At 56.5% G+C, this 16594-nt stretch overlaps 1 protein-coding gene and 1 long non-coding RNA gene across 2 annotated transcripts in view; one reads left to right on the forward strand and one right to left on the reverse strand.

The window, feature by feature from the left end:
* TRIOBP (TRIO and F-actin binding protein) overlaps positions 1-16594 on the forward strand; it is a 54746-nt gene that overhangs the window by 14412 nt on the left and 23740 nt on the right. The window contains exons 6-10 of the mRNA XM_070254443.1: positions 356-3578; positions 7133-7247; positions 7958-9079; positions 11591-11668; positions 13831-13968. Of these exons, the coding sequence (XP_070110544.1) occupies positions 356-3578; positions 7133-7247; positions 7958-9079; positions 11591-11668; positions 13831-13968 (4676 nt within the window). The remainder of the gene's footprint in view (positions 1-355; positions 3579-7132; positions 7248-7957; positions 9080-11590; positions 11669-13830; positions 13969-16594) is intronic.
* On the reverse strand, positions 9304-12787 carry LOC138921267 (uncharacterized). The gene is made up of 3 exons (XR_011433703.1): positions 12633-12787; positions 11927-12117; positions 9304-10539 (listed from the first exon to the last, which is right to left on the reverse strand). It is a non-coding gene; the product is annotated as an uncharacterized lncRNA (long non-coding RNA).

The following is a 16594-nucleotide window of genomic DNA, read 5'->3' on the forward strand; positions in this document are numbered from 1 at the left end:
CCCTCTCTGGCGTCCCCGGGCTATTGTCAAAACTGCTCTCTACGAGCTTGCTAGTTCTCTGACTTGTCCATGGACCCCCAGACGATGTCACCTTCCAGCTCTGGAGTCCACTTCCCAGTGATTGAGTCAGCCTGGGTTTCAATTTCAAATTCCCAGCCTCAGTTTGAGAGAGGCGTCTGAATCCTCCAGTGTGCCTTGGTCAAGGGGGTGGAGTCACCCGCTATGGACGGCGAGTCCTCTCAGAAGAGGGTGTAGGGTCTGCCCCAGTCCTCTGTCCCAGGGGACAAAGAAAGATAGGGTGTGAGAGCTGCCTGGACCTCTCCCTTTACCTTCAACCTCCCTCTGCCCTTTCCAGACACTGGCAGTGGGAGCCGAAGCGCTGGGCAGCACTGGGCGAAGCTCCGGGGAGAAAGCAGGTACTTCTCCGTGGAGCGGCATCAGCCAGCGCTAAACCCGGCTGCCTCTGGAACACCGCAGAGTGGACCTCGAAGTGCCACCTCGCAGGCTTCCTCTCTCCATCGTTCTGCCCAAAAGGACGTTGCCCAGGCTGCTTCCACACAATTCGATACCCCCCCAGCCTCCTCTCCCGCGAGAACCACCCAACGGGACAACCCCAGAACCTCATCCACCCAACAGGACGTCCCCAGGACCTCTTCCACACAGCGGAACACCCCCAGAGGATCCTCTCCCTCAAGAACCACCCAACGGGACAACCTTAGAACCTCGTCCACCCAACTCAACAATCCTCAAGTTTCCTCTCCCACCAAAGCCACCCAAGAAGACAACTCCAGAACCTCTTCTACCCAACAGGACAACCCTCAAACTTCTTTTCCTACGTGTACTCCCCAACGAGAAAACTCCAGAACATCCTGTGCCCAATCAGACAACCCCAGAGCCTCCTCTCCCAACCGACCCACTCAGAGGGAAAGCTCCAGAACACCCTGTGCCCAACGGGACAACCCAAGAGCCTCCTCTCCCAACCGACCCACTCAGAGGGAAAGCTCCAGAACATCCTGTGCCCAACGGGACAACCCAAGAGCCTCCTCTCCCAACCGACCCACTCAGTGGGAAAGCTCCAGAACACCCTGTGCCCAACGGGACAACCCAAGAGCCTCCTCTCCCAACCGAGCCACCCAACGAGAAAGCTCCAGAACACCCTGTGCCCAACGGGACAACCCAAGAGCCTCCTCTCCCAACCGACCCACTCAGAGGGAAAGCTCCAGAACACCCTGTGCCCAACGGGACAACCCAAGAGCCTCCTCTCCCAACCGACCCACTCAGAGGGAAAGCTCCAGAACACCCTGTGCCCAACGGGACAACCCAAGAGCCTCCTCTCCCAACCGATCCACCCAACGAGAAAGCTCCAGAACATCCTGTGCCCAACGGGACAACCCAAGAGCCTCCTCTCCCAACCGACCCACTCAGTGGGAAAGCTCCAGAACACCCTGTGCCCAACGGGACAACCCCAGAGCCTCCTCTCCCAACCGACCCACTCAGTGGGAAAGCTCCAGAACATCTTGTGCCCAACGGGACAACCCAAGAGCCTCCTTTCCCAACCGATCCACTCAACGAGAAAGCTCCAGAACATCTTGTGCCCAACGGGACAACCCAAGAGCCTCCTCTCCCAACCGACCCACTCAGAGGGAAAGCTCCAGAACACCCTGTGCCCAACGGGACAACCCAAGAGCCTCCTCTCCCAACCGACCCACTCAGTGGGAAAGCTTCAGAACACCCTGTGCCCAACGGGACAACCCAAGGGCCTCCTCTCCCAACCGACCCACTCAGTGGGAAAGCTCCAGAACACCCTGTGCCCAACGGGACAACCCAAGAGCCTCCTCTCCCAACCGATCCACCCAACGAGAAAGCTCCAGAACATCTTGTGCCCAACGGGACAACCCAAGAGCCTCCTCTCCCAACCGACCCACTCAGTGGGAAAGCTCCAGAATAACTTGTGCCCAAAGGGACAACCCAAGAGCCTCCTCTCCCAACCGAGCCACCCAACGAGAAAGCTCCAGAACACCCTGTGCCCAACGGGACAACCCCAGAGGCTCCTCTCCCAACCGAGCCACCCAACGGGACAACCCCAGAACTTCTTGTATTCAACAGAACTCCCCTAGAACCTCTTCTACCCAACGGGCTAACCCTAAAACCTCTTGTACCCAATGGGATAACCTCAGAACCTCTTTTATCCAACGGGACAACCCGCGATCCTTTTCCTTTTGGCAGGGCAACCCTGGATCTTCCTCCCCTCAGTGCTGCACCCAACAGGACAATCCCGGACCATCATCTCCCCGTCGTTCCACTCAACAGAACAATCCTAGGAATTCTTCTCCCCATCGCACTAACAAAGACATTCCCTGGGCCTCCTTTCCCCTCCGGCCCACCCCGAGTGATGGCCCCCGAACCTCTTCCCCATCTCGCTCCAAGCAAAGTGAGGTTCCCTGGGCATCCATTGCCCTCCGGCCAACCCAAGGTGACAGGCCTCAGGCCTCATCTCCCGCTAGACCAGCCCAGCGTGACCCACTCCAGTCTTCCTCTGGTCCCACCCAGCACAGCTCATCATCTCGGGCCACTTCTTCCTCCCATGGCCCAGGCCACCACAGTGCCCCCCGGACTTCCACGCTTCTGCACCCAGCTACCCATGGGGCACCCCAGACCTCTTCTGAGCCCTCCCAGCCTCCATGTGCTGTGTGCATTGGGCACCGGGATGCCCCTCGAGCCTCTTCACCTCCTCGCTATTTGCAACATGACCCCTTCCCCTTCTTCCCAGACCCCCACGCATCTGAGAGTGAGTCGCCCCACTACGACTCCCCCAACATACCCCCAGCCGTATGCATTGGACACCGGGACGCCCCCTGGGCTTCCTCACCCCCCCGCCACACCCAGTTCGATCCCTTCCCCTTCCTCCCAGACACTTCAGATGCTGAGATCCAGTCCCCCCAGCATGCCCCTCCTCAGTTCCCCCCACCTGTGTGTATTGGGTACCGCGATGCACCCCGGGCCTCCTCCCCACCACGCCAGGCCCCAGAGCCCTCCCTCTTGTTCCAGGATCTCCCCAGGGCTAGCACCGAGAGCCTTGTCCCCTCCACAGACTCTCTGCATGAACCCCCCCACATCCCCACCCCTGTGTGCATTGGGCACCGGGATGCACCTTCCTTCTCGTCCCCACCACGCCAGGCCCCCGAGCCCTCCCTCTTCTTCCAGGACCCCCCCGGGACTAGTATGGAGAGCCTGGCCCCCTCCACCGACTCTCTGCGTGGCTCCCCAGTGCTGCCCCCACAAGTGTGCATTGGGCATCGAGATGCACCTCGAGCCTCGTCCCCACCTCGCCACCCACCCAGTGACCTAGCACTTCTGGCACCCTCACCTCCACCAGGCAGCTCGGGGGGCTCCCGGAGCTCCATGCCCCCTGGGGAGACCAGGCACAACTTGGAGAGGGAGGAGTACACCATGCTGGCTGACCTGCCCCCGCCCAGGAGGCTGGCGCAGAGGGATCCAGGGCCCCAGTGCAGCAGTGGGGGCCGCACCCGCAGCCCTGGCCGCGCGGAGGTGGAGCGCCTCTTCGGGCAAGAGCGCAGGTGAGCCCAGGGCGGGGTCAGCCAGGTGGGTTGGGGAGGAGTCTTGGCCCCGGGACAGGTGGATGATTCACAGGCTTAGGTTGCCCTATGGAAAGGATTTAGATGCCCGCCCTGCCACTAACTGGCTGTGTGACCTTGGGCAAGTCACTTCATCTCTCTGTATCCACATCTTAGGAGGGTTTTTTGACAATTAAGTGATGCTGTGCATAGCCTGGTGGTTAGTAGCGAAGGCCAGGGTCAAGCAGACTGGGTTCAAATCCTGGGTCAAAGCCACTCCCCAAGCTGTGCGACCTGGCAAAGTGACTTAACCCACCCGAGCCTCAGTTTCCTCATCTGTAAAATGGGGAGAGCATTAGTACATTAGTTTCCTTTGATCTAGAGTCACAGGTTTATTTTGTTTTTTCTTCCTCCCGTGAGATGCGAGAAGAGAGTGCCCACAATTCTTTTCTGGCTTAACAAAGAAAACTCACACGGCCCATGCGTTTCAGAAACAGAGATGTCAACTTAAAACATATGGCCAGAGCCACACATTTTAAACAGGAGAACTCACAGAATTATAGACTTTTTAGAGGTGAAATGTGACTTTCCTGGGACCTGGTGACAATGCCGAAGTCCAGGTATCTGGCTAGTCCGTCGGTCAGCAGCACTATTCAGACAAGGCGGTTTAGGACTCAGCAGAGTATCTGCTGTTCCACAGCTGTGGGGAGGGGAAGCGTTTCCTCCCCATCTGGCTGAGATTTCTTTCTCCAGCAGTTCCAGCCTCGGAGTTTTCGAGGATCAGGACTGGAATTCCATTAGTTAGAGTCAAGAAAACGGCAGAAAAGTAGGTGTGGAAGTCTCAAAGCTTTCAGTGCACAATTCAGTGAATTACAGTGTCTTTACCGAGACCAAGTTGTACAACCATCACGACAACCTAATTTTACTAATATTTTGCATCTAGAATTCCTCTCTTTCTTGTCCCTTAGGCAACGTTTTCTCTTAGATTTGAATCTGCAGGAGAAACCTTATCTCTTCTTTTTTCTTACACGGATAACTTTTAGAGAGAGAAAGCGTTTGTAATACAAGCCCAGAATATGTTTATACTTTCATTAACCATTTAATTGTTTTTACACAGTTATTTCTAATCATTTTATTTTACTCTCTTTGAACTAGATTACTTTTTTAAAGCTTTTTTTGAGGTATAATTGATATACAAATAATTGCATATAATGTATACATTTTGGTGAAGTAGATTATTTACCTTTTAACCAAGGTTTTATAATTCTACTGAGTAATTAAATTTCTTCCTCTTGTCTGGCACTTTTTCCAAGTAGAAAACCATTCGTCCTCTGAAGATGAAGTTTTAAAACCTATTTCAGTATCTGTAAGGGGCAGACTGAAATTTATGAGTGGGTGGCTGGAGAGCTGCCTTTGATCTTCTCCCACTTATTCATTCAACACGTGTTTATTGAGCATCTACTTTGTGCAAGCATCATTCTAACTGAGCCTGGAAATTTTTTCTCAAAAAAATCACATTAAAGCATTAGGAATTTTGGCTTAATATCTTCATTCCCTGGCCCCCTCCCCCCCCAGATGCCTTTGGGATCTCTTATCTTAGAGTCATATAAGCATTTCGTAGTCTCTTGAATTCAAAACAGAGCCTTCATGGAATTTGCTAGATTTGACAGCTTTTGTCCTTTAATACTCTCTGGAGGTGGAAGAGCTCATCCAAGCTTCCAAAGGAAACGCATTTCCTTTGTCACCCTCGCTGCAGCCACACCAACCTTTAGGGACAGGTGGCCCAGGGGACACAGTTGCTTCAGCAGCAGAAGGGTTGGGTCTCTGGAGGAGTTTCAGAATCTTCTTGAGTCCTTCCCTCTTCTCTCTCAATTCCACATGGAGGGGGGAAATTCCCAGAAGGATCACTGAGCCAGCTGGAGTTTCTACGGAAAATGCATCCACTCGAGAGAAAGCACACATTTGCCTCGCTGCCCTGGAGAGAGCACACATTTGCCTCGCTGCCCTGTACTGAGTATTTCCTCCATTACCTGACACACACACACACACCCCCACCCCCACCCCAGTCACATTCGGGGCTTTTGCTTTATAAAGGCTCCTATGCTCTGTTCTGGGGAGAACTCACTCTAAGGCCTCAGATCTCACGGAGCGAGGAACCGCCCTCACTTCAAATTAGATTAAAAGTTGAACCTGATCAGGCGGCTGCAACTGTGGTTCCCCGTGAGTCAGCTGCTAAGAACTGCTAAAAACTGATCTCATTTACGCATCCGATTCTAACAACATTGGAAAAGCCATGAGACGACAACAACAAACCCCAAACCCGTAATTTTTCTACTCTCCAAAGCCCGTAGGGTTTCCCAAGCTGCAGGCAGATTGCTGAGACCTGCGTAGAGATTCCTCTTTCTTCCCGTTTTGCTGGCTCGGTCAGGGCTCAGCACTGAGGTGTCTTCTTCAGGCTTCTCCTGGTTCAGTTCAACCACGAGAGGCGCATCTCCGTTTGTCGGTTTAGATGAAGTCAGGCTCCGACCCTGTTGACGTGGATCTCCAGTGGAGTGGTTAGGTCTTTTGTCTTGACCCCCTTACACACAGGAGGGGAGAGACGTGGGCCCAGATTTGGTTTGGTGTGCCTACCTTTCAACAGAGATGTCATGTTGAATATTAATAACCATGGCAACCAATTACTAGGCAAGACAGCTACCCGGAACCAGGGACTTTTTACAGCTCAGAGGTTATCTTTGGCGCACGTGGCAACAGCGCCTGAAGTCCGGGTGTCTGAGGATGACATCTGCATGGACAGATTACGATGGCCTTTCTGGAATTGTCGGGGAAGCGGGGATGTTTCTTCCTTCTGATCTTGCTGAGAGCTCTTTTACCAACAGCTAGCATGGCCCAGAGTTTTCAGGCTAAATGCTGGAATCCTGTTAGTCAGTATGGAGGGGTAAATGGTGGGCCTGTGAAATCCAAAACTTACCAATCGGACAGGAAGAGGGCAGAAAGAATGGAACATAGGGGCATGGAGCCTTCTGCATCTCCCATCCCCACCCCGTGGGTTGTGTGAGATGAAATGAGATGGTCACGGGCTTGGCCCCTGGAACACAGGAAGTGCTCAATGAACGTCTGCCATTATGATCCTGTGTGCACAGTGCCTGGCACACAGTAGGTGCTCAATAAATCTTACTTCCCGCAAGGACCAGTCTGACCTTTGTCTGGGGGTGAGTGATGGGCTGCTAGTGGGTGGCGGTCAGAGATAGGAAGTAGCAAGTGAGACAGGAGGCGGTCACAGCCAAGACAGAGCCCCCCACCTTGCTCACCCCCTTTCTCATATCTTCACAACAGCCCCATGAGGCAGGAAGGGTAGAGCAGTTTCCCCCATTTTTCAGAAGGGGAAACTGAGGCCCTGAGAGGATCATCCCTTACTTAGGGCTCTTCAATGAGCCTATGGTGGGTCCCTGGATCTCACACATCTCCTCCCTTTGGGGGTGTGAGTAGAGGACTGGGATGGCAGGCGTGGGACGGTCCCCAAGGGCCCTCAGAGGGGCGGCTGCATTTGCTCATAGGAAGTCCGAGGCACCGGGGGCCTTCCAGGCCCGGCAGGAGGGGCGGTCACAGCGGCCCGGCCAAGGTCAGAGCCAACTTCTCCGAAGACAGTCCAGCCCTGCCCTCAGCAGGGAGGTGAGCACCATGAGCCTGCCCCGGGCCCCTGCAGCCCCCAAGGAGTGGGCCCCTGTGTCTCCCCTTCCCCAGGTACCAGGCAGGGGTCCTGGGAAGGGAGGTCCTTTATGAAGGAGTCAGAGTCCCAATCCTGGGTGTCTGGCTCCCCCCTCTTCCAAACAGCCAGCAGCTCTTGGCAAATTGAGAAGGACCCCAAATTCGTCCTTTGAAGATGGCCCTTCCATGCTGTCCCCTTCCTTTATTAGGTACCTGCTATCCTGAGAAGGTTTCAGGGAAAGCCTCAGATAGCTCAATCCAGCTCTAAGGGCCATCTCTTCCAGGGTGGGGATTTGTCTTCTTAAAGAAAGTTTTAGAGGGCAAGGCCCGACCCAGTGGAATGGAGTATTGGTGGTGGAAATTCCGGCACCTGATAGCCCAGGTTGGAATCAGTATCTTGTAGGGAGGGGAAGCGGGGAAAGTGAGCAGCTCTTTGCAGATCTCTTTCTGGAACTGAGGAAAGTGGGTGAGAGGGAAGAGCTGACCCCCCACCCCCTCCCAGGGAGGACTCCAGAGACCTGGGTACTTTTCCACCCGCTTTCGTCCAGGCTGCTGGGAGGACACAGCTTATCTCCCCCTGGGGCCTGGCTAAGTCCCGAGTTTCCCACCCTCCTAGACAGAGGCCACCCAGTTGGGGTCTTGGAGACTCACCCACCCCCTCACCTCATCCTCAGGTAACCAAGCCCCTTGTGAAGCAGGCAGAACCAGCCCAGCGGAGCCGAGCAGAGCCCCCTCGTCCCAGGAGCCCCGAGAGGCGGCCTGAGGGGGACCGGCGGCTCCAGGGGTCCTCGCCGCCCCCGAGGACATCAGCCAGGACCCCCGAGAGGCAGCAGCGGACAGAGAGACCTCCGGAGAGTGGCCGGGTGGGCCAAAGGCAGCCTCTGGTGGGGTGGCGGAGTCAGGAGGAGCTGCCAGGATCCCGGGGCCCTCACAGACAGCTGGAGAGAGGCTGGAGCAGCCAGGAGGAGGACCTGGGCCTAGGGGGCTGGCAAGGACTTGGGGAGCCCAGCTGGGGAGCTGCCAGAGCCCCGGAGGGAACACACAGGGGCCCTCCCAGGGAGTCTGAGGAGAGCTGGGGGCAGCTGGGTGGCCCCACCTGCCACAGGGGGCAATCAGAGGCCTGGGAGGAGCCCCCGGACAGGCCAGCACAGAGGGGCTGGGGCAGCCTGCAGGAGCTGTCTAGTCCCCACCAGCCTGGGAGCCCCCCAGAGAACTCCAGGGCAGGCCCAGCAGAGTTCTCGAAATCCTGGAAGCCCGAGATGCCTATTGCCAGGGATGGGGGGGTTGAGGGAACATGCCCACACCTGCATGGCCCTGAGTGGCGACCTGAGCTGGACTGGAGGAACCTGGTAGGCCTTCTTGGGGCACCCAGAGAGGAGGCCTGGGCCCGTGTGGAGGAGCCGATGCTCACTTCCCGTCTTCCAAGGCTGGACTGGGAAGGCCTCCTAGAGCTCCTGCAGGCCCAGCTGCCCCGAAAGGACCCAGCTGGCCACTGGGGTGGCCTGGCCACAGCTTTGGGGTCAGAGGTGGGTTTCCCAGGCACAGAGGGCGTCCTGGAGCGAGAGCAACACGGCCAACCTGAAGGCTGGGCTGAGGCCACCCTAGTCAATGGACACAGCCCTGGGCAGTGGCCCCAGAGCTTGGCCCAGCCGCCCAGCCCTGCCTGCATCTCCACCCAGTGGCCAAAGAGCAAAGTGACCAGTGGACCAGAGGCCTTGGCTATGGCTGGTCTGGAGGAGACGGGCCAGCTGGGGAGCAGAAGCCCTGCAGAGGGCCCCAGCTCGACACAGTGGGAGGTAAGTCCGTTTCACCTCCTACGGGCAGCCTGAAAGTCAGCCCCTCCCCAGACCAGTGTCTTTAGACAGCTCTCCCGTCAGCCCTTCAGCTCCTGCACACCCCCAAGGCTCAGGCCCAACCCTCCCTCCTGACCCGAACCTTTCCCAACCACCGCACTGCACAGCAGTGACAATGACCAACACTTTTTTGAGCGTTTACTATGCGCTAAGCCCTGGTCTGAATGTTTGGTGGCTATTCTCATTTAATCTCCATAGCAACGCAACCTGATGAGAAAGGCACTGTTTCTTTACACATAAGGAAACTGAGACACAGAGAGGTTAAGCCGCTTGCCCAAGATCACACAACGAGGGCTGGGGCAGGGGTGGACCCCCGGTCTGCTCAGCGCAGATCACCCTGAGGCCCCCAGCAAGACGCTCCGCCCAGGGCCTTCTCCCCTGCCCCCGGCCCCACGACGCCTGGTTTATGTTGCTTCTGGTGGCTCCTACCTGACCCCGCCTGGGACTGCAGCCAGTGTGGTCACGTCCCCTCCCCTGCTGTGTTCCTCGAAGTCCAGGGCAGCTCGCTTACCCGTCTCCGGCCCCTACAGCTCCTCTCAGGACAGAGAAGAGGTGGCCTAAACGCTCCCTGGGTTCTGTTGGCTGCCGAGACGGGCTGCTTACACGAGGGCCCCTGTGCAGAGCAGGCCCAGTCCCTTCCCTGCCTCTGGCCCCGGGGGCAGGGTCACAGAGTCAGCGGTACTCTAGGGCTGCCCGGAGCATTGATCTGAGCCTTTCTCTGCAGATAGTGGGTGGGGAGGGTCCTGCAGGCCATGAGCCCTACCAACTCGGCCTCAGCTCCCCAGGAACGCAGCCCATGGGTTCAGACACCCAGCCTCTCTCAGCCCCGGTCTTCCCTGTAAGATGGGACCAACTTCCCTGACAGGCCCCATGGGATGACGCAGAGGCTCTTGCTCATTATTCCAGACCCTGCTCATCGCCACGTGTGCCGCCTCCCCATGGCTGATGGGGGAGGGCTGACAGTGTGTGGGGCCCGGCTTAGTGCCTCACATGCATTGTCATACATGCCTCCACTAGACATGAGGCAGCTGCCACTGTTCCCTTTTTATAGATGAGGAAACTGAGGCTCAGACTTGTCAGGGATTTCCCATGGGTCACACAAGCATAAGTCATGAGAAAAGAGATCCAAGTCGATCCAAAGCCCGAGCTTCTGACCACGAAGTTGTCAAGGCTCTGAGCCCACGGCGGGACTGGGGAGCCACCTCCCCGTATTTAGTTACCTGTGGCTTTTGCTGATTTCCTCTCATTAGCTCAATGCACAGACACAAGAGATGTGGTGATGAGCCAGCTTGGTCCTGCCCCCAAATTGCTGTCAGGCTTGTTAGGGAGGCAGGCAGGCCACAGGCTGCTCAGGGAGGGCCAGAGGCTGTGTCCCAATGGATGCCGGGGCGCTGCAGGCTGGCCTGGGCAAATGGGAGGGGGGAGGGCAGAGGGATCTTCAGCTAGAGTTACTCCATGGTGAGGCTCAGGGGTCCCTGGGATGTTAGGAGATGGTGATTGGGTGGGGCTGGGGCATCAGGTGGCTAAGGACATTTCAAAGATGACACAATAGAGGCAGTCACTAGTTCCTGCTGGGGCTCCAGCTGCTCACCCTCTATGAAAATCCTTGGCATGGCATTCAAGGCCTCCTGGCCTTCCTTCCACCCCAGATTTACCCTCTAGACATGCTGAGCTGGCTGCAGAGCTCTGTACCATATCTCTCTACCTTTGCACATGCTGTTCCCCTTGCCTAGGATGCTCTTCCCTTCCCTCTTCACTCACCACATGCCTGTTCATTGATCACTGAATAAATGGATGCTTGAGTGCATGCAAGCAACAGATGGCGGATGGGTGGGTCAATGGATGATGGATGCATGACAGATGACAAATGTGTGAATGAGTGGTGGACAGATGATATACCCTGGACAAATGATAAATGGATAGATATTGGATGGATGACAGATGAGTGGATGGACAGATAGATGGGTGACGAATGGATGATGGACAGAGGGTGGGTGTTGGATAGATGGATATTGCTTAGATGATGGATGGGATGATGAATGGATGGATGAATGAATGTTGGGTGGAATATGGATGGATGGATGGATGTTACATGGATGGGTAAATGTTGTGGAATATGGATGGATAGTGAATGAATGTTGGAAGGATGGATAGATGGATGATGGATGAAAGGATGTTGGATGGATTGAGGAAGGGTACATAGGATGTAGGATGGATGGATAGATGATGAATAAAAGAGGGTGGATATATAAAAGAGATAACGGATGTTGGATAGATGAGTGGGTAGATAATGTAAGAGGATGTTGAATGGTTGAATGGATACATGGATCTATTGATGTTGGATGCTAGATGGATGTTGGATGGATGGATGATGAGTGGATGGATAAGAAAGTGGATAGGTGGAAGAACCCTGGGCAATAGCCTGCGCTAAGCTGTGTTCTTTCTCATCTCTAGTTCCAACCAGAGGAGCCTGAAGAGTCAGAACCGAGCAGAGGCCAAGACTCACTGACTGATGAGAAGCAGACAGACTCGGTAGTTGGGTTGTGGGTGTGGGGCCGTAGGGAGGGGAAGGGGAGGGAAATCAGTTTAGAGGTAGGCGGAGGTCCTCAGATGAGCTCTGGGATCATCCAGACCAGAGTTGGCTCTGCCATGGGGTCATCTGTGTGCCTGGTGGGGCCTTGAGAAGAGGGGCTCTGGAGGAGCTGGGCAGCAGAACCACCTTCTGGCTCAGGGACCAGGGTGGGTGGACGATTCTGGGGCCCAAAGCCCAGGGTTCTGCTTCTAACTTACTAGGATGCCCTGAAAAGGTCACCGTCCTTCCCTGGGCAAAGGGAGGTTTGGCCCCTATGGTCTCTGAAAGCAAGGTCCTTCTGGTTCTGGAGGACTGGCCAGGCGGGGAGAAAGGGTAGGGCTTCCAGGAGCTGGTTGAAGAGGGATGAGGAGGTGCCGCAGTCAGCCGGGCCGGGAGGGTCTCCAGGGTCCTGGGGTGGGAGAGATGTATGCAGGGGGTGGGGCCCACTGAGGCTGCTCTGAGGCCTGGCTGCAGCTGGAGTGCACTGCTCTGCCCCTCCCTTCCCCACGACCTGCCAAACAGACTGTTCTCATCACCCTCAGCCTCCAGAGAGGTGAGGTCAGAGCTGAGGGCCTGGGGTAGCGGGGGGCGGGGAGGAGGAGACCGGCTGTCGGGGCTGTGTTTTCCTCATCCTGCCGTTCTGCTGTTCCCTGTCCTAACCTAACCCTGAGAAGCCAGGTGTGATTGGGTGGGGGGAGCCTCTGAAGGGCAGCTGGAGCCCCCGAGTCTGGCCCTGCTGCGAGTCAGAGCTGGTGGGATTCTGCCCGACCCCTCCCTGCGCAGATGAGGAAACAAGGGGCAGGGGAGACGTCCAGGTCACTCAGCCAGTCGGTGGCTGGCCTCAAACTAGAACCCAGGGCCGAGGACCCTCTCCCTGCTCCCCCGCCCCCACTGCTCCCTGGCTGGGCTGATTCCCTGCATGACCTCGAGCAGCTGCAGCTGGGTTCCACGCACTTGGGGGGCCAGTCTTCCCCTCTGGGAAGTGGGAGGGAACAGGAGCCTGATCGCGAAAGGCACTTCCAGCTCTCATGGCGGCTCCAGCAACGTCGCTCTTCCTCTTTCTGGGTTATTTCTTCACACTTCCTGGAGCCAGAGTTTTGTGAACAAAGAGGAAATAGCAGTACAGGGGTCCCCCTCTAGTCTCCACAAAATGGGCTGTCCCAACAAATGGAGAACCTCTCCATCCACCCCCAGGCAGCCTGGACCGGACACAGTTGATAACTGCCTCGTTCATTCATTCTCTCACATGGCCTTAGTGACCGCCTTCTGCATGCCTAACTGGGGGCCAGAAGTGAGCTCTGGCGCCAGCATGGAGCTCACGGTCTAGCGGTCAGGGCTGTGATGGGGGACGTGGTGGCAGGGTTGGGGACAGGCCTTCCCCTAAAGCCCCTGGACCTGTGCTTCGATGCCTCACATCCCGCCTCCAGAGAATCTCTGGATTCTGGAGAGCTGGGCACCTGGACTCTGTCCCGCCTCTGCCAGTGACCTACTGTGTGACTTGGGGCAAATGTCTCTGCTTCGTTGGGGCCTCAGTTTCCCCAACAAGGATGACTCCTAAGGGGGTGCCTTTTGGGGGCTGTGCTGGGGGTGCTGTGGAAGTCTGTGACTCATTCCTTTCGCAAAGGTGAGGAGAGTAGGCAGAAGGGGGACTTGCGATTGGGGGGCCCTCGTATGACCCCTTGGCTTCAGATGGTTGTCGCCACGGGGAAGAGGGGTCCAGAGTCTCCCCATCCTTAGATATTTTGAGAGAAATTAGAAGTATGTAAGTATATGTTCAACCTCCTGATTATTTAACACTGGAACCCAACGCAAAGTAACCTGAAAACTATCCGCGGGCTGAGCCCACATCGGTGGCCTGCACCGCCCTCCCGCTGGCCACCTGGGGTTTGACTTTAGGGGTGAAGCGCATGTCCTCGAGGCTGCAGCTGCAGGAATCCTGTCAAACACCATGGAGTGTGAACGAGTTAACAGGCTCTTTTCTCAGCAGCTCGGAGAGAGGAGGAAGATGGGAGCCCTGGGCCTTTGAGGGGGGCATGGCACAATGGGCAGGGGAGGCTGTAGTCAGGGATGCCCCCATCCCACAAAAGGGACCTGGGGGCCAACATTGGACCCTGTTTGACAGGCAGACAAGAGGCCAGCGGAGGGCAAGCCTGGGAGCCTGCTCAAGGGCCGACTGGTGACCTCATGGCGGATGCCCGGGGACCGTCCCACGCTGTTCAATCCGTTCCTGCTGTCTCTGGGGGTCCTCAGGTGGCAAAGGGTAGGCTGGCTCCAGTGGGGTGGGAGCGGGGATGGAGGGGAGGGGGTAGGGGAGGGGGAGGTTAGTCAAAGAAGAGAGAGTGGGGGAGAGAGGGAGGGATTTGGGGCCCCGCACGCACGCACGCATGCACAGAAAGGAGAGATGGCGGCAGAGTCCTAGGCGCCCTGTGGTCCCTGCTCTGAGCAGCATCTCCCACCGCCAGGGCAGGGTTGGGCTGTCTTCAGCTCTCAGGGTGAGGGGTGAGTGAATAATCTACACAGGCGAAAGCTCCCAGTCAGCAACTAGGCCGAGGGGAGGCAGGTTGGGGGGAAGGAGGAGAGGAAGGGAAGGCCTGCAAGGGGCTCTGGGATTGCAAAGTGTGTCTCAGACCTGGGCCTGCGCCAGTTTCACAAACATCTGGCATTACGTAACGCATCCCCTGCCCAGAGAGGGCTGTAAACACTCAGGCCTCTGGTTCGGGGTTTCCTCAAGGGCAGGGAGGGGAGGCAGCTGTGACTTGCTCCCTCCTGCCCCCTACACAGGGGGAGGGAAGGGGCCTGGCCATCTTCAGGGGCCACACGCTGGTGGGGTCTCTTCTCTCAGTGACAGGCCGACTCTTGTACCCTCATTGGCTTTGGGTCAGCACTAGGCTGGCCATGTTAGAGACAGTCTACCCATTTTACAGATGAAGGCACTGAGGCTCGGATAAGTTGACTTGCCTGAGGCCGCAGTGCCAGGGTCTAGAGGAGCCAGCCTCTTGCTGATTTTCCTCATTCCTCCATAAGAGAACGATGGCCGCCAAACTCACTGAGCTCCAGCTGCCACATCTGTCTGGCGGGGAGAATCTATGGAGACCCTCAGGGCTCCAGGGAGGGCTCAGGAAATCAGGATGCACAGAGCCATGATGGTGGGGGCCTCTGAAAACTAACCTTCCCCTCCACATTAGAATCTCCTCTCTGCTGCCCTCTGGGGTTAAGACTCGAGGGTGACCAGGTGGTACCCACAAGCTGTGGGCGTGAGTTATCTTATCAGAGTAATTAAAGGTCACCCACACGCAGCAGGTCTGGCAGGAGGGGCCAGGTGAGTCCCTGGTGGAGAGAGGAAGAGAGACATGGGGACAAGAACTCTGGGATAATGATGTTGGGGATGATCACCAGCATGTATTATGCACCGACTGTGTGCTCAGCTCTGTGTTCATTGCATGGCATGCCTGAATGCATTTAACCCTCGCCACTAGGCATAGCAGGTACGGTCCATCCTGGCCATTTTACAGGTGTGGAAAGGAAGCTCAGAGAGGAGAAATCACTTGTTCTAGGTCACACGAGGGGCAGAGGTAAGATTTGAACCCTGCTGTGGCTGACCTCAGAGCCCCCCACCTCTGTGCATCCTGATTTCCCTGGGCCCTCCTTGCAGCCCGGAGTGTCTCCACGGATTTTCCCATTAGACAGATGTGGCAACTGAGGCTCGGTGAGTTTGCAGCTGTGCTCTCATCTGGGGATGAGTAAAATCAGGAGCTGAGGGGTGGAACTCCCAGTGGAGCCGTGCCGACAGTCACCTAGAGCAGCTTCAAACCTCTCTCAGGCTGGACAGTCACGCTAGTTCAAAGTCAAGAGCCAGGAAGCCTGGGCTTGGGTTGTCTCCATCCCTCACTTGTGTGGCTTTGGACCACTTCTCCCTTTCTGAGCCTCCCACTGTTATCCTTAATAGAGTGATGGTTTGAGACTGGATAACCCCCAAATTTGGTGGCTCTGGTTAATAACTCACTCCCGGCTCCGTGAGGCTGTGCCATCCTGTCCTTCCAGGGCAAGTTGTGGTCAGGGAGTCATTCCTCCATTTGCTCATTCTTCATTTGACCCCTGTTCCTAAGGACCTACTGTGGGCTGAGGCCCTGGGCCGGCCTCTGAGCTAGAACGCCCCGTCCCTCCCCACAAGGAGCTCACAGTTTGGTGAGGACAATGCCATGTAACTGGTTAGGACACAGCGGGGCCATCACTTCAGTGGGGGAATGCACAGACGCGGGGAGCACTGGGCAGGGAGTCGAGGTGGGGAACACTGGCCAAGGAGATTCTAAGTCTGCGCTCGGGGCACTGTGGCTTCCTTTGGACCGAGACTTGAAGGGTGAGGAGGAATTTTCCAGGCAAGCAAACATTTGGAGGGAGGGACAGGGGGAGAGTGAGGGGGAGAGAGAGTGTGTATGTGCTGGGGCACGAAGGACAGGAAGGGAAATGTTCCAGACAGGCAGAGAACAACATGTGCCGTCCCCTCCGAGGGACAAAGACCTGGCTTATTCTGGGAATTCCCAGTTGTCCAGCGCCCTGTATCCCTAGCATGTAAAATGTGTGTATATAATGACAGAGGACAGAAGGCAGGGGCCAGATTACGCCGGGCGCTGACTCCCTGGAACAAGAACGTAGAGCCGATCTATTAGCACTGGGGAAGCGTTGAAGAACGCTGAGTAGGGGCGCGGTCTCACCACTGGGCTGAGGGTACTAGAAGGGTCGTCCTAGAGGCCAGCAAACCAGCAAGGAGGCTGATTCTGGGCCAGGGCACTGGTGGTAGGTGAGGTCTCCTGTGTGTTCACCCCCTCTCCCAGGGACCGATGCCTGAGTGAGGTGCAGGGGTGGGGTGGGAAAACAGCATGGGGATG

Source organism: Equus caballus, chromosome 28 (genome assembly GCF_041296265.1).
Source record: "Equus caballus isolate H_3958 breed thoroughbred chromosome 28, TB-T2T, whole genome shotgun sequence".
Classification (NCBI taxonomy): domain Eukaryota; kingdom Metazoa; phylum Chordata; class Mammalia; order Perissodactyla; family Equidae; genus Equus; species Equus caballus.